The following is a 17868-nucleotide window of genomic DNA, read 5'->3' as shown; positions in this document are numbered from 1 at the left end:
TCTCTTCTTGCTATTCTTTGGAACTCTGCATTCGGATGTTTATATCTTTCCCCTTCTCCTTTGCTTTTCGCTTCTCTTCTTTTCACAGCTATTTGTAAGGCCTCCCCAGACAGCCATTTTGCTTTTTTGCATTTCTCTTCCATGGGGATGGTCTTGATCCCTGTCTCCTGTACAATGTCACGAACCTCATTCCATAGTTCATCAGGCACTCTATCTATCAGATCTAGGCTCTTAAATCTATTTCTCACTTCCACTGTATAATCATAAGGGATTTGATTTAGGTCATACCTGAATGGTCTAGTGGTTTTCCCTACTTTCTTCAACTTCAGTCTGAATTTGGCAATAAGGAGTTCACGGTCTGAGCCACAGTCAGCTCCTGGTCTTGTTTTTGCTGACTGTATAGAGCTTCTCCATCTTTGGCTGCAAAGAATATACTCAATCTGATTTTGGTGTTGACCATCTGGTGATGTCCATGTATAGAGTCTTCTCTTGTGTTGTTGGAAGAGGGTGTTTGTTATGACCAGTGCATTTTCTTGGCAAAACTCTATTAGTCTTTGCCCTGCTTCATTCCGTATTGCAAGGCCAAATTTGCCTGTTAGTCCAGGTGTTTCTTGACTTCCTACTTTTGCATTGCAGTCCCCTATAATGAAAAGGACATCTTTTTGGGGTGTTAGTTCTAAAAGGAGCCAAGGCAAGAAGAATACCCAGCTGTGGATGTGACTGGTGATAGAAGCAAGGTCCGATGCTGTAAAGAGCAATATTGCATAGGAACCTGGAATATCAGGTCCATGAATCAAGGCAAATTGGAAGTCGTCAAATAAGAGATGGCAAGAGTGAATGTTGACATTCTAGGAATCAGTGAACTGAAATGGACGGGAATGGGTGAATTTAACTCAGATGACCATTATATCTACTACTGTGGGCAGGAATCCCTCAGAATAAATGGAGTGGCCATCATGGTCAACAAAAGAGTCCGAAATGCAGTACTTGGATGCAATCTCAAAAACGACAGAATGATCTCTGTTCGTTTCCAAAGCAAACCATTCAATATCACAGTAATCCCAGTCTATACCCCAACCAGTAATGCTGAAGAAGCTGAAGTTGAACGGTTCTATGAAGACCTACAAGACCTTTTAGAACTAACACCCCCACCCAAAAAAAAAAGATGTCCATTTTTTAGTAGAGTTTCATTAAAGAAGCTGAACCCGGATGCCTGTTACATAACCTTCTGCTTGTAAGAGTGCTCCCTGGCATGAAGGGTGGTGTCCTTCTTGACCTGCAAGTGACTAACCTAGTAGTCTATATAGATGAAGATGTCGTCATTGTTGTGGTTGTTGTTCAGTCGCTCAGTCATGTCCAACTCTTTGCGACCCCGTGGACTGCAGCATGCCAGGCTTCCTGTCCCTCACCATCTCCTGGAGTTTGCCCAAGTTCATGTCCATTGAATTGGTGATGCCATCCAACCATCTCATCCTCTGTAACCCCCTTCTCCTTCTACCTTCAGTCTTTCCCTGCATCAGGGCCTTTTCCAATGAGTCAGCTGTTCACATCAGGTAGCCAAAGTATTGAAGATTCAGCTTCAGCATCAGTCCTTCTAAAGAGCATTCAGGGTTGATTTCTTTTAAGATTGACTGGTTTGACCTCCTTGCTTTCCAAGGGACTCTCAAGAGTCTTCTCCAGCACTACAATTCAAAAGCATAAATTCTTCGGCACTCTGCCTTCTTCATTGCCTGGCTCTCACAACTGTACCCGACTACTGGAAAGACCATGCTGTTGTTCATTCGCTCAGTCGTGTCCAACTCTTTGCGACCCCATGGACTGCAGCATGCCAGGCTTCTCTGTCCTCCATCTCCCAGAGTTTGCTCAAATTCATGTCCATAGAGTCAGTGACCATCTCATCCTCTGTCATCCACTTCTCCTCCTGCCTTCAGTCTTTCCTAGCATCAGTGTCTTTTCCAGTGAGTCAGCTCTTCGCATCAGGTGGCCAAAGATTTGGAGCTTCAGCTTCAGTATTAGTCCTTCTAATGAATATTCAGGATTGATTTCCTTTAGGATTGACCGGTTTGACCTCCTTACTTTCCAAAGGGCTCTCAAGAGTCTTCTCCAGCACCACAGTTCAAAAGCATCAATTCTTTGGCGCTCAGCCTTCTTTATGGTCCAACTCTCACATCCATACATGACTACTGGAAAAACCACAGCTTTGCCTTAACAGACCTTTGTCGGCAAAGTAATGCCTCTGCTTTTTAATATGCTGTCCAGGTTGGTCATAGCTATTCTTCCAAGGAGCAAGCGTCTTTTAATTTCGTGGCTGTAGTCACCATCTGCTGTGATTTTGGAGCCCCCCAAAATAAAGTCTGTCACTGTTTCCATTGTTTCCCCATCTATTTGCCATGAAGTGATGAAACCAGATGCCATGATCTTAGTTTTCTGAATGTTGAGTTTTAAGCCAGCTTTTTCACTCTCCTCTTTCACTTTCATCAAGAGGCTCTTTAGTGTTCCCCTTCACTTTCTGCCATAAAAGTGGTGTCATCTGCATATCTGACATTGATATTTCTCCCCAAAATCTTGATTCTAGCTTGTGCTTCCTCCAGCCCAGCATTTCACATGATGTACTCTGAATATAAGTTAAATAAACAGGGTGACAGTATACAGCCTTGACGTATTCCTTTCCCAATTTGGAACCAGTCTGTTGTTCCACGTCCAGTTCTAACTGTTGCTTCTTGACCTGCATACAGGTTTTGCAGGAGGCAGGTAAGGTGGTCTGGTATTCCCATCTCTCTAAGAATTTTCCAGTTTGTTGTGATCCATACAGTCAAAGGCTTTAATGTTGTCACTGAAGCAGTAGTAGATGTTTTTCTGAAACTCTCTTGATTTTTCTTTGATCCAATGGATGTTGGAAATTTGATCTCTGCTGCTCTGCCTTTCCTAAATCCAGTGTGAACATCTGGGAATTCTCAGTTCACATACTGTTCAAGCCTGACTTGGAGAATTTTGAGCATTACTTTGCTAACATGTGAAATGAGTGCAATTGTGCAGTAGCTTGAACATTCTTTAGTGTTGCCTTTCTTTGGGACTGGAATGAAAACTGACCTTTTCCAGTCCTGTGGCCACTGCTGAGTTTTCCAAATTTGCTGGCATATCGAGTGCAGCACTTTCACAGCACCACCTTTTATGATTTGAAATAGCTTAGCTGGAATTCCATCACCTCCACTAGCTTTGTTTGTAGTGATGCTTCTTAAGGCCCACTTGACTTCGCACTCCAAGATGTCTGGCTCTAGGTGAGTGATCACACCGTCGTGATTATCTGGGTTATTAAGATCTTTTTTGTACAGTTCTTCTGTGTATTCTTGCCACCTCTTCTTAATATCTTCTGCTTCTGTCAGGTCCTTACCATTTCTGCCGTTTATTGTGTGCACACCATCTGTGCATGAAATGTTCCCTTGGAATCTCTAATTTTCTTGAAGAGATCTCTAGTTTTTCCCATTCTTTGTTTTCCTCTATTTCTTTGCATTTTTCACTTAGGAAGACTTTCTAATCTCTCTTTGATATTCTTTGGAACTCTGCATTTTGACGGGTATATCTTCCCTTTTCTCCTTGCATTTTGCTTCTCTTCTTTTCTCAGCAGTTTGTAAAGCCTCTTCAGACAGCCATTTTGCCTTTTTGAATTCCTTTTTCTTGGGGATGCTTTTGATCACTGCCTCCCAAACAGTGTCATGAACTTCCATCCATAGTTCTTCAGGCACTCTATCGGGTTTAATCCCTTGAATCTGTTTGTCAGTTCCACTGTATAATCATAAGGGATTTGATTTAGGTCATAGCTTAATGGCCTAATGGTTTTCCCTACTTTCTTCAATTAAGTCTGAATTTTGAAAGACTGTAGTCTTGACTATACAGACCTTTGTCAGCAAAGTGATTTCTTTGCTTTTTAACACAGTCTAGGTTTGTCATAGCTTTCCTGCCAAGAAGCAATCATCTTCCAATTTCATGGCTACAGTCATCATCCGCAGTGATTTTAGAGCCCAAGAAAAGGAAATCTGTAGATGTCATCTTCTGTCTTAAGATAGACCATCAAATGAATGAAATAAAGGGTATTAAACATATTATTTACACTAGAAACACATATTCAAGCACATAGAAATTGCAGAGGAAAGAGAAAAACAGTAGAATGCACATTTATTGAGAGTCTACTATGGGCCAGGCATCTGCTGGGCACAACACATATTTCTTATTTAATCCTTAAGCTCTGAGATAGATGCTATTTTTGGCATTTTATAGATAATAAAACAAGAAAAGATAAGAAAACAAAATAAGTTTCAGTAACTTATCCAAGGCTGCACAGTTCAAAGGCAGTTGCTGTTGTTCAGTCACTAGGTCATGTCCAACTCTTTGTGACCCCATGAACTGCAGCAAAGGCAGAAGGGCCAGATTTCAAGCCTAAGTCTGTCTCCAAAATTCGTGTTCCTTCTGTTGCACCTTGTTGATATGGCTGATGTGGTGAATGTTAGAACTCAGTTATTAGGGATCACAAGTGGCATTAGTCTTGTGAAATTTAACCAGCTCAATGTCTATGTTCTTTTCTGCAATGAGATGAGAATATAATGGGAAACATCATGGAATCAACTCATGGGGACCCTTGTTTTGTTTTGTTTTTAGAATATCAGTTGTCTTTTTATTTACTTATTTGGCCACACTGGGTCTTAGTTGCAGCATACATGATCTTCGATCTTCAGTTGCAGCATGTAAGGATCTGGTTCCCTGATCTGGGATCAAACCAGGGCCCCTTGCATTGGGAGCATGGAGTCTTAGCCACTAGACCACCAAAAAAGTCCCATGGGGACCCTTGTTAATCAAGCTTTTTCTGTTCTTGGACATTAGGAAGGATTTTGTGCTGTTATGTCCATCTCTTTGTGACCCCATGGGCTGTAGCCCCACAGGCTCCTCTGTCCATGGGATTTCCCAGGCAAAAATACAGGAATGGGTTGCCATTTCCTCTTCCAGGAGATCTTCCTGACCTAGAGACAGGAGCTGCCTCTCCTGAGCCTCCTGCATTGGCAGGTGGATTCTTTACCAGTGGGCTACTTGGGAAGCCCTTTTCTGCTCTTGGACATTAGAAAGGTATTCCCTCTTAAACAATGTTGAGGTTGGGAATTGGCTTCCCCCAAACACTTTTTTCTTTTTTTTTTTTTAAGATGTATTTATTTATGGCTGTGGTGAGTCTGTTGCTGCACACAGGCTTTCCTCTAGTTGCGGCGAGTGGGGGCTACTCCCTAGTTGCAGTGTGTGGGCTTCTCATGGCAGTGGCTTCTCTCGTTGGGGAGCATGGACACTAGGCACACAGGCTCTAATAGTTGCAGCACATGGGCTCAGCAGTTGCCGTGCAAGGGCTCTAGAGTGCTGGCTCGGTAGTTGTGGTCCATGAACTTCGTTGCCCTGAGGCATGTGGGATCTTCCTGGACCAGGGATCAAACCAGTGTCCCCTGCATTGCAAGGTGGATTCTTAAACACTAGGCCCCCAGGGGAGCCCCCTTCAAACGCTTTTGAAGCTACCCCTTGGGGTGACTACAAATCTCCGCTGCTTCTGTGTCTGTCATCCTCACGGATGGTCAGCACACTGGTACCGTGATGTCCTGTATTAATTTACTTCCTATTGCTTCTCCCTACTCCTAGATATTTGTATAAGAAAAAAGATCCTTGACCTCACATCTTACACAAAAATTATTTTGAGGTGGCTCAGAGAAAAGAGCTAAAACTAAAATCTATTAGAAGGAAATAGAGGTGACTATCTTCACACCTTGGGGTAGTCAAGCGTTTCTTAGGATATATATATACACATACTAAAAATGGAAAAATTGGACCTCATCAAAATTAAAAAATATTTGTGATGCATGTATATGACAAAGGACTTATATTCAGAATATGTAAAGAATGCATAAAACACCTTAAAAGTAGAAAGACGCCTTAGACACTACACAGAAGGCTGATGATACTAATGATCTTTCATGTACTAATAAGCACCTGAAAAAAGGTTCAACATCATTGGTCAGCTTGGAAATGCAAATTAAAGCCATATTGAGATACCAGTACATATGTATTAGAATTGCTAAAATTTTTTAAAAGATTGATGATATTTTTAATATATTTTGATTGAAGTATAGATTATTTACAATGTCAATTATTGCTGTACAGCAAAGTGATACAGTTACACATATAATAATACATTCATTTTTATATATTCTTTTCCATTATGGTTTCTGTCATATTTTAGATTCCAAATATAAGTGATATCATATGGTATTTGTCTTTCTGACTTAACTTCATTTGGTATGAATCTCTACTTACATATAATCTCTAGTTGTATCCATGTTGCTGCAAATGGCATTTCTTTTTTATGGGTAATACTCCCTTGTGTATTTATACCACATATTCTTTATCTATTCATCTGTCCAATGACATTTAGATTGTTTCCATACCTTGGCTATTGTGAATAGTGCTGTTATGAACATAGTGGGTGGAGGGTGCATGTATCTTTTTGAATTACGGTTTTGTCTGTATATATTCCCAAGAATGGGATTGCTGGATCATATGCTAATTCTGTTTTTCATTTTCTGAGGACCTGCCATACTGTTAGTAGCTACACCAACTAACATCCTACCAACAGTGTAAGAGAGTTTCCTTTTTTCCACATCCTCTCCAGCTTTTGTTATTTGTCAACTTTTTAGTGATGGCCATTCTGACTGGCTTGATGTGGTACCTCATTATAGCTCTTATTTGCATTTCTCTAATAATTAGCGATGTTGAGCATCTTTTCATATGCCTGTTGGCCATCTGTATGTCTTCTTTGGAGAAATGTCTATTTAGGTCTTCAGCCCAGTTTTTTAAACTAGTTAAGATTCATGTAAACATATCATGAGTAAAACAAATCATATTAATCATACCTTGAGAAGAGAGCATGGTTTTTGCTTTTTGAATTTTTATTAGAATATAGTTGATTTACAATGTTGTATTAGTTTCAGGTGTACAGCAAAGTGAATCCGTTACACATACATCCACTCTTTTTTAGATTCTTTTCCTGTATAAGTCATTGCAGAGTAGAGTTCCCAGTGCTATGCACTCTGTCCTTATTAGTTATCTATTTTATATATACATATAGTACTGTGTATATGTCAATCCCAACCTCCCAATTTATTCCTCCCCTGCTTACCCCTTAGAAACATAAGGTTGCTTTTGTTTTCGGAAACTCTCTTTCTGTTTTGTAGATAAGTTCATTTGTACCCTTATTTTTAGATTTCCATGTATAAGCAGTATCATATGATATCTGTCTTTGACTTCATTCATTATGACAATCTCTAGGTCCATCTGTGTTGCTGCAAATGGCACTATTTGGTTATTTTTATGGTTTAATAATATTCCATTATATATATATATACACACACACACACACTACATCTTCTGTATCCATCTCTCTGTTGATGGGCATTTAAGTTGCCTTCATGTCTTGGCTATTGTAAATAGTACTAAAGTGAACACTGGGGTGCATGTATCCTTCTGAGGTACCGTTTTCTCCAGATATATGCCCAGGAGTGGGATTGCTAGGTCATATGGTAGCTCTATTTTTAGTTTTTTAAGGAACCTCCATACTTTTGTCTGTAGTGGCTGTACCAGCTTACATTCCTCCCAATAGTGTCGAAGGGTTCCCTTTCCTCCACGTCCACTCTAGCATTTATTATTTGCAGACTTTTTGATGGTGGCCATTCTCACTGGTGGGAGGTGACACCTCGTAGTTTTGCTTTGCATTTCTCTAATAATAATTAGTGATGTTGAGCATCTTTTCATGCACCTATTGACCATCTGTATGCCTTCTTTGGAGAAATGTCTATTTAGGTCTCCTACCCATTTTTTAATAGGGTTGTTTGTTTTTTATTTTTGAGTTGTGAGCTGTTTGTATATTTTGGAAGTTAGTCCCTTGTTGGTCTCATCATTTGCAAATATTTTCTCCATTCTGTAGGTTGTGTTTTCATTTTGTTTATGGTTTGCCTTGCTGTGTAAAAGCTTGTAAGTTTGACTAGGTCCCAGTTGTTAATGTTTGTTCTTATTTCTATTGATTTGGGAGACTGACATAAGAAAGCATTGGTACAACTTACAAGAAGATTGACAATATTAAATGTTACTGAATTTCAAAGCAACTGGATTCTCATGAACTACTCAGAGTAGAAAATTACATAAAATTAGAAAACTCTTAGGCAATTTATTTTAAAGAGAAAATATATCTTATGATGTAACAATTCCATTTCTAACTATTCTTTCTACAAAATAAATGAAAATATATGTTCTCAACAAAACTTATACAAAAGTTTATAGTAGCATGATTCACAGTAGCTCCAAACAGAAAGATCCCCAAATGTCCATCAACAGACAAATGACTAAATAGTGGTATAGTTATACAATGGAATATTATTCAGAAATAAAAAGAAACAAGCTGATATATCCAATATGGGTAAATCTTAAAACATGATGTTGTGCCAAAGAATCCAGACACAAAAGAGTACAAACTGCATGATTCTATTTAAATGGAATTCTAAAAAGACAAAACTAATATTTGGTGATAGAAAACAGAACAGTGGTTGCCTTTGTGAGTGTGGGGTATTAGCTAGAAAGGAGAATGAGGGAATTTTCTGGAGTGATGAATGTGTCCTGCTTCTTGATTTGGGCTTTGTTATAAGGATATATGGGCTTCCCAGGTGGCTCAGTGCTAAGAATCTGTCTGCCAATGCAGGAGACAAGGGCTTGATCCCTGGGTTGGGAAGATCCCCTGGAGTAGGAAATGGCAACCCACCCAAGATTATTACTGGGAAAATTCCATGGACAGAGGAGCCTGGCAGGCTACAGTCCATGGGGTTGCAGAGTCGGACACAGCTGAGCACACATGCTGCACCTAGGAAGTTCTCAGAGTCCTTTGAACTGTATAGTTACGATGTCTTCATCGTGCTGCTTATGAGTTATGTCAATAGGTATTTAGTCATACAACTAAAATATGGCACCTGCAGCTGAATTCAGTCACATCTTGAACATCTTGTTTATAATTTAAGGTCTGTAGGTTTCAATTAATTTAGGTTAATCTTACAACCAAAAGAAAAGCTTGTTACATGTTAGCATTTTCTTGAAGGACCAGATCTTTCAAAGAGGGACTCCCAGGACCAACCAATGCATACAAGAGAATGAATGCAGAGGACAAGACCCGAGGAAGGCAAAAGTCGGAAATGTTTAGTGTGTCTTCTTCCTTCTCAGTATTCCTTCTACCATACTCTGTGTCCATTTCCCCCACCACCACACGAGAGATCTTTTAAGAGCAATTTCATAGCTCGAAAATTCTACTTTTCATAAAACACTGGAGCACAGTTCAGCCGAGTTCTTTGCCACTCTGTAACGAGGATTGCTGCTTCTTCAGTTTCCAATTTCCTTTCTCCTGTTTCTCATTTCCATCTGAGAACTCACCAGAATGGTCTTTAATGTTCATATTCCTACCAGAATTCTGTTCCTGATTACTTACACTCTTTATTCTAAGAAGACGGAAGCTTTCCCTCGGCTCTCTTTCCTTCTGAGCCCGCACTAGAATTGCCCTTGACCTTTTATGTTTCTAGCACACACATCTTCCAGCCTCTACCTACTACCCAGTTCCGAAGCCCCTTCTATATTTTTAGATGTTTGTTACTGCCACAGCCCACTTCTTGGTCCAAAGTATGTATTAGTTTGCTCAGGTTTCTGTAACAAAATACCATAGACTGGGTGGCTTAAATCACAGAAATTTATTTTCTGAGTTCTGGAGGCTGTGAAGTCCAAGATCAGTCTGGCAGAGTCAAGTTTTCAGTAAACACTGCCTTCCTGGCTTGCAGATGATTGCCTTCTTGCTGTGTCCTCACATGGTGGGAAGATGGGTTGTGGGGGAGAGAGAGAAAGGAGGGAAGAAAAAGAGGGAGGAGAAAAAGGAGGGAGGAGGGAGCAGGGCGACAGAAGGGAGAGCCTGTGCATGCGCCCTAGTGCCTCTTCTTACTGGGACACCGATGTTATTGGATCTGGGCCCACCTGTGTGACCTCACTGAACCTTGGTTAACGTCCACAAACATGCCATCTCCAATACTGCCACACTGGGGATAAGGTCTTCAACATAAAAATCAGGGGAGGACACAAACATCCAGTCCTTAATAGCTTCTTTGTGTGAAAAAAATTCTGTAAGCCTGAAGAGCAGAAAGTGAAAAGTCAGAAGGATTGTGCTAAATATATATTAATGTTTTAGGCCAGTATTTTCATTTCTTTCCCCTCTGTTCTGTTCTCTCATTTAGATCAAATGAACAAATGTTCCTGTTTTGTGTGTTGCTTGTCCAAGCTGGCTTTCTACTACCTGCTAGATAAATGCTATGTGAGGTTTTAATATAGGCGCCCTCCTCTTGAAGAACCAAAGGAAAGATGGCTTCTAAAGAAGACAGCTAACTTGGCTTAATCTTTTACTCAAATGCTGTTTGAACTATTTGTTCCTCTAGAGTGATATTATGACTTTGGAACCAAAAATATAAGATATGAACCTATTTTAAGAAAATAATGCCCCAAGGGAACCCTGTACACTGTCGGTGGGAATGGAAATTGGTGCAGCCACTGTGAAAAAAGTATAGCGTTTCCTCAAAAAACTAACAAATAGAAATACCATATGATCCAGCAGTTCTACTCCTATCTTTCCAGATAAAATGGAAATGCTAATTCAAAAAGATATATGCACCCCAATGTTCAGAGCAGCATTACTTAAAATTGCTGAGATATGGAAGCAATGTAAGTGTCCTTCAACAGAGGAATAAAGATGGTATGGATGTATATATATATAATATATATCCCCTTCTGTATTTTATATATAATGGGATAGTACTCAACCATAAAAAAGAACGAGATTTTGCCATCTGCAACATGGATAGACTTGGAGGACATTATGCTTAGTGACTGAAGGCAAAAGGAGAAGGCGACAACAGAAGATGAGACGATTGGATGGCATCCCCAGTTCAATGGACGTGATTTTGAGCAAACTCTGGGAGATAGTGAAGAAGAGGGAAGTCTGTCACGCTGCAGTCTATGGGCTGGCAAACAGTAGGACATGATTTAGCAACTGAACAACAATGCTTAATGAGATAGGTCAGACAGAGAAACTGTATCACTTATATGTGGACTCTAAAAAATACAACACACTAGTGAATGTTAAAAAAAAAAAGAAACTGACTCACAGATACAGAGAACTAGTGGTTAACAGTGGAGAAAGGAGAGACGGGGGAAGGGCATGATAGGAGTAGGAGATTAAGAGATATAAACTACTCTGTATAAAATAAACAAGCTACAAGGATATACTGTATAACACAGGAAATAAGTCACTATAATAACTATAAATGGAGTATAACCTTTAAAAATTATGATTCACTGTGTGTGGTACACCTGAAACTTATATAATATTGTACTTCAACTATACCTCAACAACAGATAAATAAAAAAGAAATGCCTTTTCCTTATTCACAGAACAAAAATATATAGGTTCATCTCCCTGTTCATACACAAATATGGCGTATCAAGGAATCGTATGTCAATGAACAAAGCTGATGCTAAGGACTCACCATATTATCTGCTGTGTTGGGCATCATGCCAGGTGCTGGGAGTGAAAGTATAAAACCCAGACCTTGTCCACAAAGAACTTACAATTGGCTAGGGAGATAGCCCGATACCTTCGAGCTATTTTCCCAGGAGTGATAAGGGGTTTGCACAGTCATCCACTTTCTCTTACCCAGGTGGCTGGTTAGAAAGGCAGCTGTGGTCAAAAACTGTTCCCCAAGAGAAGCTCTACCCTGTGTGTGTCACAGTGTTAAATATAGAGTCTGTGTCAAGTGGTGAAGCAATATCTATTTTAAATAGAGTGATTTTTTAAATTTATTATTTCGACTGCACTGGATCTTTGTCGTGGTTCACAGGCTTCGTTGTGGCGTGTGGGATCTTTGTTCTCCAACTAGGGGTCAAGCCCAGGCCCCCTACATTGGGAGCATGGAATCTTATCCGCCGGACCACCAAGGAAGTCCCAGAGTTCACGTTTCATGTTGAATGCTTATGTCACTTAAACATTCTTCAGTTCACTCCACGATGCCTTTAACCACTGGAATAACCACAGACGATTCATCAGGTAAACTGTAGGAGGGGGCAGCCAGGCACAACATAATGTCCTCAGAAAAGAAACTTCCAGGGCCATCTTCCCACAAAACGCTATTTGCTTTTTCTAAAACACCTTTCTAAATTTCATTTTTTTTTAAAAAAAGGGTATCTCCCCTAGAGATGTTTAAAAAACTGTAATTTTGCTTCTGAGGTATTTGCAAGCCTTGCCTCTTTGGTTTTGTGACATCATAAGCATCCTAAATAAGATAACATACTGCAGCTCACAGGGAGACTCTGCATCTCTGCAGGACAAGTGTAATCTGAAAAGCTTTGAGGCACACACATCAGATTTTAACACTAAAACTTGTTGTAACAAGAGTTTTTCCTACACTTAAAAAATCCACAGTGACACAAAGTCAATTAAATTTTATTACAACCAAGAATATAAAATAAATGCAATGTAATTCATTTCTAACAGTCATTTCAAGAAGGATGTCAGGAAAACTCAAAAGCGAGAAACACTTGGCTCCAAAGCTGCAAGCTTGTCCTGCACCCGGGGAGCAGGCCCCGCTGGGGGCAGCCGGCTTTCAATGCACACCTCACAGGGCGTGGCAAAGCATACACAGTCATGTCTAAAGTCGTACAAACAGGGATGCGTGCAGAAAAATGGCTGAAAAGAGACAAGAACAGGTACACTTCACATAGAGGAATTATGGGAAATACAAACTAGGCAGTTTAGAAAGGATATACTACATAACATATATAAAAAGTACTTTAAATTGTTGTTAAAAAGGACATCTTCAGTCCAGATTTTGTGTAATACTTTTAGTGTCTACACAGACAAATTTTTAAAAAAATTAAATAGTATTAATTTACTAAATATTTAGGAGATAACAGTGCATTAAGGATTTTTTTTCATATAATACATACATATCACTCCTTCGCAGTGATAGCATAGAAGAGTAAGTATGGCCTTAGGTACAACACATTTTTAAAAAACCCTAAAACAATGAACTTTGCCTTATGATATTTGTGACTATTCTTGAAGATTAAGGAAACCTAAACAGCTATGTTTTATATAAAATATTATTTATACTTGAGTCCTTCAAGCTTCCTTTAGTCTGCCATTTCACTGCCTTTCTCCATTCCCCAGAAAGATACCATTACAGAGGTTAGCATTTGTAATTCTCGTAGACTGTTCCTTCATTGACAGTTTGTCACACACAAGCATTCCAAGCAGATTAAGCTGCAAGTCTTATTGTCCAACTATTTCTTCTCTTCAGCAGAGAAAAGAGCATCATTATACAGGCATACAACTAGCAGTTGCTTCTTCAGGAATGAGGCAGTGAACACGTAAGTAAATGTCATCCCTTTCCATTCTTAAATGTAAATTGTGTTTACAAGAGCAAAAGAGTAGTGCAGAAGGCCAAAATTCTAAGTACTAAAGTTTTAAAACCACACAGATATAAAAATATACACGTCCTTGGCTTTTGTATGTTCCTGCATGATCTGCTTCATCTTAAGGATTGTTTCAGCCTCATAGTGTCCGTCCTGCCGCCAGGCTGCCTTACCTGTGAGCTCAGCTGTCCTGAAACTCGAGAATACTTTTTCCTAAATACACACCTTAACAAAAAGCTAACTCAAAAACTGATTTGTAATATGAAATGCAGAAAACCTTTGCTTTGATTCCTCCCCTCCTTTCAGTAACTTCCCCTGGTTTGGATGTTCACCCTGCGTTCTCAGGGGACACCGATCGTAATAAATTTTTGAAGAGGAATGTGGTTATTTGGGGAACACGAAAGTAAATTTTAACCTCAAAAATCTTCACAGGTTTCCTTCAAGGGCCCACAGTTTTAGGGCCCATGCCTATGTTAAAGGCTTTGTTCTCCTTTACAAGGAAAAGGAAATTGTGAACCAAAATTATTTCAAAGGGTAATGGGCACCAGTGGGCATCACCAACTCTGAGGCAAGACCACAGGAGGAAAGCGCTAGTACCGGTGCAGTGACCAGAAAGAGTCACGTGTGTAATGGGCATGTCTGGCTAGACCCTGTGTGAAGAACACTGGGAACAACTGATAAAGTCCCCACCAGTTTCTGTATCAGTTCTGCCACTAAAATTCACTACATGCAAAGAAAGCAGGGTAGTCCTGTGATCACATAAGCACGTATCACAATGACTTATATCAAAGTGTATTAAAGGGCATGATATTTTGATTCATGTGCATATTTGGGTTTGTCTTTTATTAAATGTATGCCCCGCTCAAGGGCAGGAACAGAGCTTATCTTTTCACTGTAATTTCCTACAAACTCAACTTAGTTGAGTATGTTCTGCCTACAAGGGCCACCCAATTGTTGTTGAAAGGCTGCTGTAAACATTTCAAATATATATTAATGCCTGTGGTGATACTTAATTGTTGGCTTTCTTGAAGGTAGATAAACAAAGAAACCTCTCTATGATACTTGTTTATTATAGGGCAAAATTTGGGATAACTCTCTTCAAGAGGGTTTAGAAGTAGACGAAGAGACCTCATGTTCTAAGATGGTTTCATTTATAAGCCTGTCATCCCAGGAACGCTTCCTGTCATGGACTCAGTCATGAGCTCTTCAAGGACAGGAAGTATGTCTTGCCCTTCCTATCTCCCCCAGCATGATGCTGGGCACAGGGGGAGGGTACTGTGAGGATCTGATGCCACTGAGGCTTCAGGGCCCAGGACAGAACTTCACACAGGTAGCTACATTATGCAGAGGGCTACTAATTTCTCATTTTTAACAGCGGAAGCAGTAAATCACCATGGAGACAATCAAATTCCTTCCAGTGGAGCATGTCAACTGTTTCATCTTCAGTGTTCATCAGCATCCCTACACAGTCTTTGTTATTAATAAGCATTATTATGCTGAGATCAGGAAGGTCCTTGCTGGCTACAGTATCACATCAATAGTGCAAAATGTATACTGGCTTCTGTCTAAAATCTTATTTTACTTGTGTATGGACCCAGAGTAGATAACCAGGTAGATAAGTTCACAAGGAAAAGTAAAAAAATGCATATAACTTGCATATAACAACGATCAGCTATTTCTTCTAGCTCAAGAAAACATTAAAACAAGGCTGGTGCTGCTAGTAGCATTTAGAAGAACACAAATTTCTTGCCCCTTACATTACGATGGAAGCTCAAGTCTTTACATTTCTGTGGGACTCTGGGGAGCTTCCTTATGTTGGCTAAGAAAGAACTCACTGGCTAAGAGCAAACTCAGCCTCTAATTCATAGATCATAGAAATGTAAATATGTACTTAGATAATATAGTCGTATACTATCTGCCCATAGTTTAGGCACAATTGTTAAGTTTTCTCCTAGGGGCAAAAGCAAGCATTCAGTGCAATGAAAAGATTCTTGATAGAATTAAGTTTCAGTAATAACAGCAAAATTATGCATACATCATACATACTTGAAACATGAACAAAACCTAAACTTTTAACATGCTTTAAAAATAGTCACTCTATGTCTAACACAAATACAAATGGAGAACACTGCTTTTTGTTTTAAAAGCAGATTAATTTGCAGGCTTCTATTTGAGTACCCTTGATTATGTAAGAAAGTTACTCAAGCTGACCCAGATGTGAAGAAACCAACAGTTCTTTAGAGAAGCCAACTATATGTACAATACACAAGAAAAGCTTTTCCTTCAAAGGGAAGCAATACATCCTTTGATCAGCATTACTCTTAAAGAAATCCAAGTGCAGTTAATACTCTCTTCAGTTTTCTGGTGTGGGTCACCAGAGGACTGTATTTCATCAAAGCTCTTGAAACCCTTTTTAAAGTAGACTTAAGCTACATGAAGTTTAAAATTATCATTCTTAATTACTGAATACTATTCAGAATAAGATGATTCTGGGAACTAAGTTCCATATGAAGGATTATATAAAAATTACCACATGTTTTAGTTCTTCATAGCATAAAGCATAGTAACTGCAAAGATCTAGGCTGTTTTTGGTTGCAGGTTCCCACTGTCCCACCACTTGTCTTTTTACTAGACCTTCCCTGAAACCAGATAAATAAAAATGTAATAGTAAGGTACTTTGGGACAGTAACAGTTCCTGTTTAAGATTTCCATGAACAAAAGAGTTAGATTCTGTGAAAACCACGTAGTGCTTTAAAAGGTGCATATTTACCTGTGTTGCTAGGTCAGTTCATGAAGTATAAAACTATACACCACTGGAGTCTTGTTTCCAAAACATTAAAATCCTAATAAAAGAGCTTTGAAAAGATAAATCATAGCGATTGCTACAGCATGAGAAAGGTGCACCAGGAAATCCTTCCCAAAGATGCTGAAGGTTACAGAAGTTAAGTGCTGGGATTAGATCAGACGCTTTATCAGAGAAGTCACAATGGAACACATGCAGGGAAAGGCTGTTGGGGAAACTTCACAAAAATCTTCTTTAAGTCACTAAAGAAGAGACATCAGTCAGTCTTGCAAAACGCTCTGTAAATAGTTCTCCTCCTAAGTGGCTGGCAGCATCAGAGCTTGCATTTTTGGTTCTCTTCAATGCAGACATCATATTGCTGGAGTCTGTGCTCTGGGCTGCGGCCGGTCAGTAGCGGTGGGCCTGGTGAGATGGGTGGTACTGTGCGCTCTGCTGAGACGAGGAGGAGTAGCCTAGTGTGCTCTGGGACTGAGAGGATCCCTGGACGCTGCTTTGGTAATTCAGGCGCGAGCTGGAGTGCTAGGAGAGCAAACAGGAAAAGGGGATGACCTATGGGGTACGAGAGCAGCTCAAGATGTTCATCGCAATAGGACACAGAGGGCTGTGGGTTCTGACCCATGGTAGCTGACAGCTAATTCCATGTGTCAGTATGTTTTGCTGATTTCACCTCATAGCCTGCTACCACTGTTCTGGCATGCACAAAAGCTGGCTGGATGTCTTTGGAAGATAAGCTACACGGGCAATGAGAGGTAGAGGGGAAATTGATGCTGACTAATTCTGGTTAGAGATTCTTTGCATAACTGAGATTTGCAAACAGGAAGAATCAATTTGGCATTTTGATCCGGTGGTGTTCATAATGTATACTGATGTGCTGTTAATTTTCTCATTATAAATAACAAAGCTGTGACTAAGAAATCGTTTTTAGAAGAGAGTTTCCTCAGGTAGAGGCTAGAGTAGCCTCAGCAGCACCACCTACCTGACAAAGCAAGACAAGGTAGCAGCAAATAGGTGCTTTTTTAAAAATCAACTTCAGATAACATTTAGAATTAAAAAAAAAAAAAAAATTGTATGTGAAAATTTCCTCGAGAAGGCTACGACAAATGTATTTCAATTAAGTGTATTTTTATTACCTTAAATGAAACATTCATCTTCATGGTATCAAGGGCAAATATGAAAAAATACGTAAAAGAAAAATTCATCTATAGAAATAGAATATAGTGGTTGGTTAACTATAAGCAGTGCTTGGTTAACTGCAGCTGTGTCTTTGGCTCTGCCCAGAAGACTGGTTCTTCCTGTGAGCAAAGCATGACAAGATCCTATGTAATAAAGCTATTGTGAAAGTGTTAGTCGCTCAGTCGTATCTGACTCTTTGCGACCCCACGGACTGTAGCCCGCCAGGCTCCTCTGCCTGCAGGATTTCCCAAGCAAGGATACTGGAGTGGGTCGCCATGCCCTCTTCCAGGAGATCTTCCCAACCAAGGGATCAAACCCAGGTCTCC

The 17868-nt window shown here is 39.8% G+C and overlaps 1 protein-coding gene and 1 long non-coding RNA gene across 13 annotated transcripts in view; one reads left to right on the top strand and one right to left on the bottom strand.

The window, feature by feature from the left end:
• Positions 1-12188, top strand: part of LOC147365841 (uncharacterized) — a 92036-nt gene extending 79848 nt beyond the window's left edge. For both annotated transcript variants that reach the window (XR_015132891.1, XR_015132892.1), the window contains one exon: positions 11994-12188. This is a non-coding gene — a long non-coding RNA (uncharacterized LOC147365841). The remainder of the gene's footprint in view (positions 1-11993) is intronic.
• Positions 12189-12579: 391 nt separating this feature from the next.
• Positions 12580-17868, bottom strand: part of CDK19 (cyclin dependent kinase 19) — a 170319-nt gene continuing 165030 nt past the window's right edge. For all 11 annotated transcript variants that reach the window (XM_086317317.1, XM_086317312.1, XM_086317314.1 and 8 more), the window contains one exon: positions 12580-16888. In XM_086317317.1, coding sequence (XP_086173443.1) covers positions 16757-16888 — 132 coding nt within the window. In that variant the 3' untranslated portion in view covers positions 12580-16756. The remainder of the gene's footprint in view (positions 16889-17868) is intronic.

This window comes from Bos grunniens, chromosome 9, assembly GCF_055505025.1.
Source record: "Bos grunniens cultivar Pamir isolate PY7600 chromosome 9, Bosgru_T2T1.0, whole genome shotgun sequence".
NCBI lineage: Eukaryota > Metazoa > Chordata > Mammalia > Artiodactyla > Bovidae > Bos > Bos grunniens.
The sequence above is the reverse complement of the archived record's forward strand: the minus strand, read 5'-3'. Positions and strand labels throughout refer to the sequence as shown.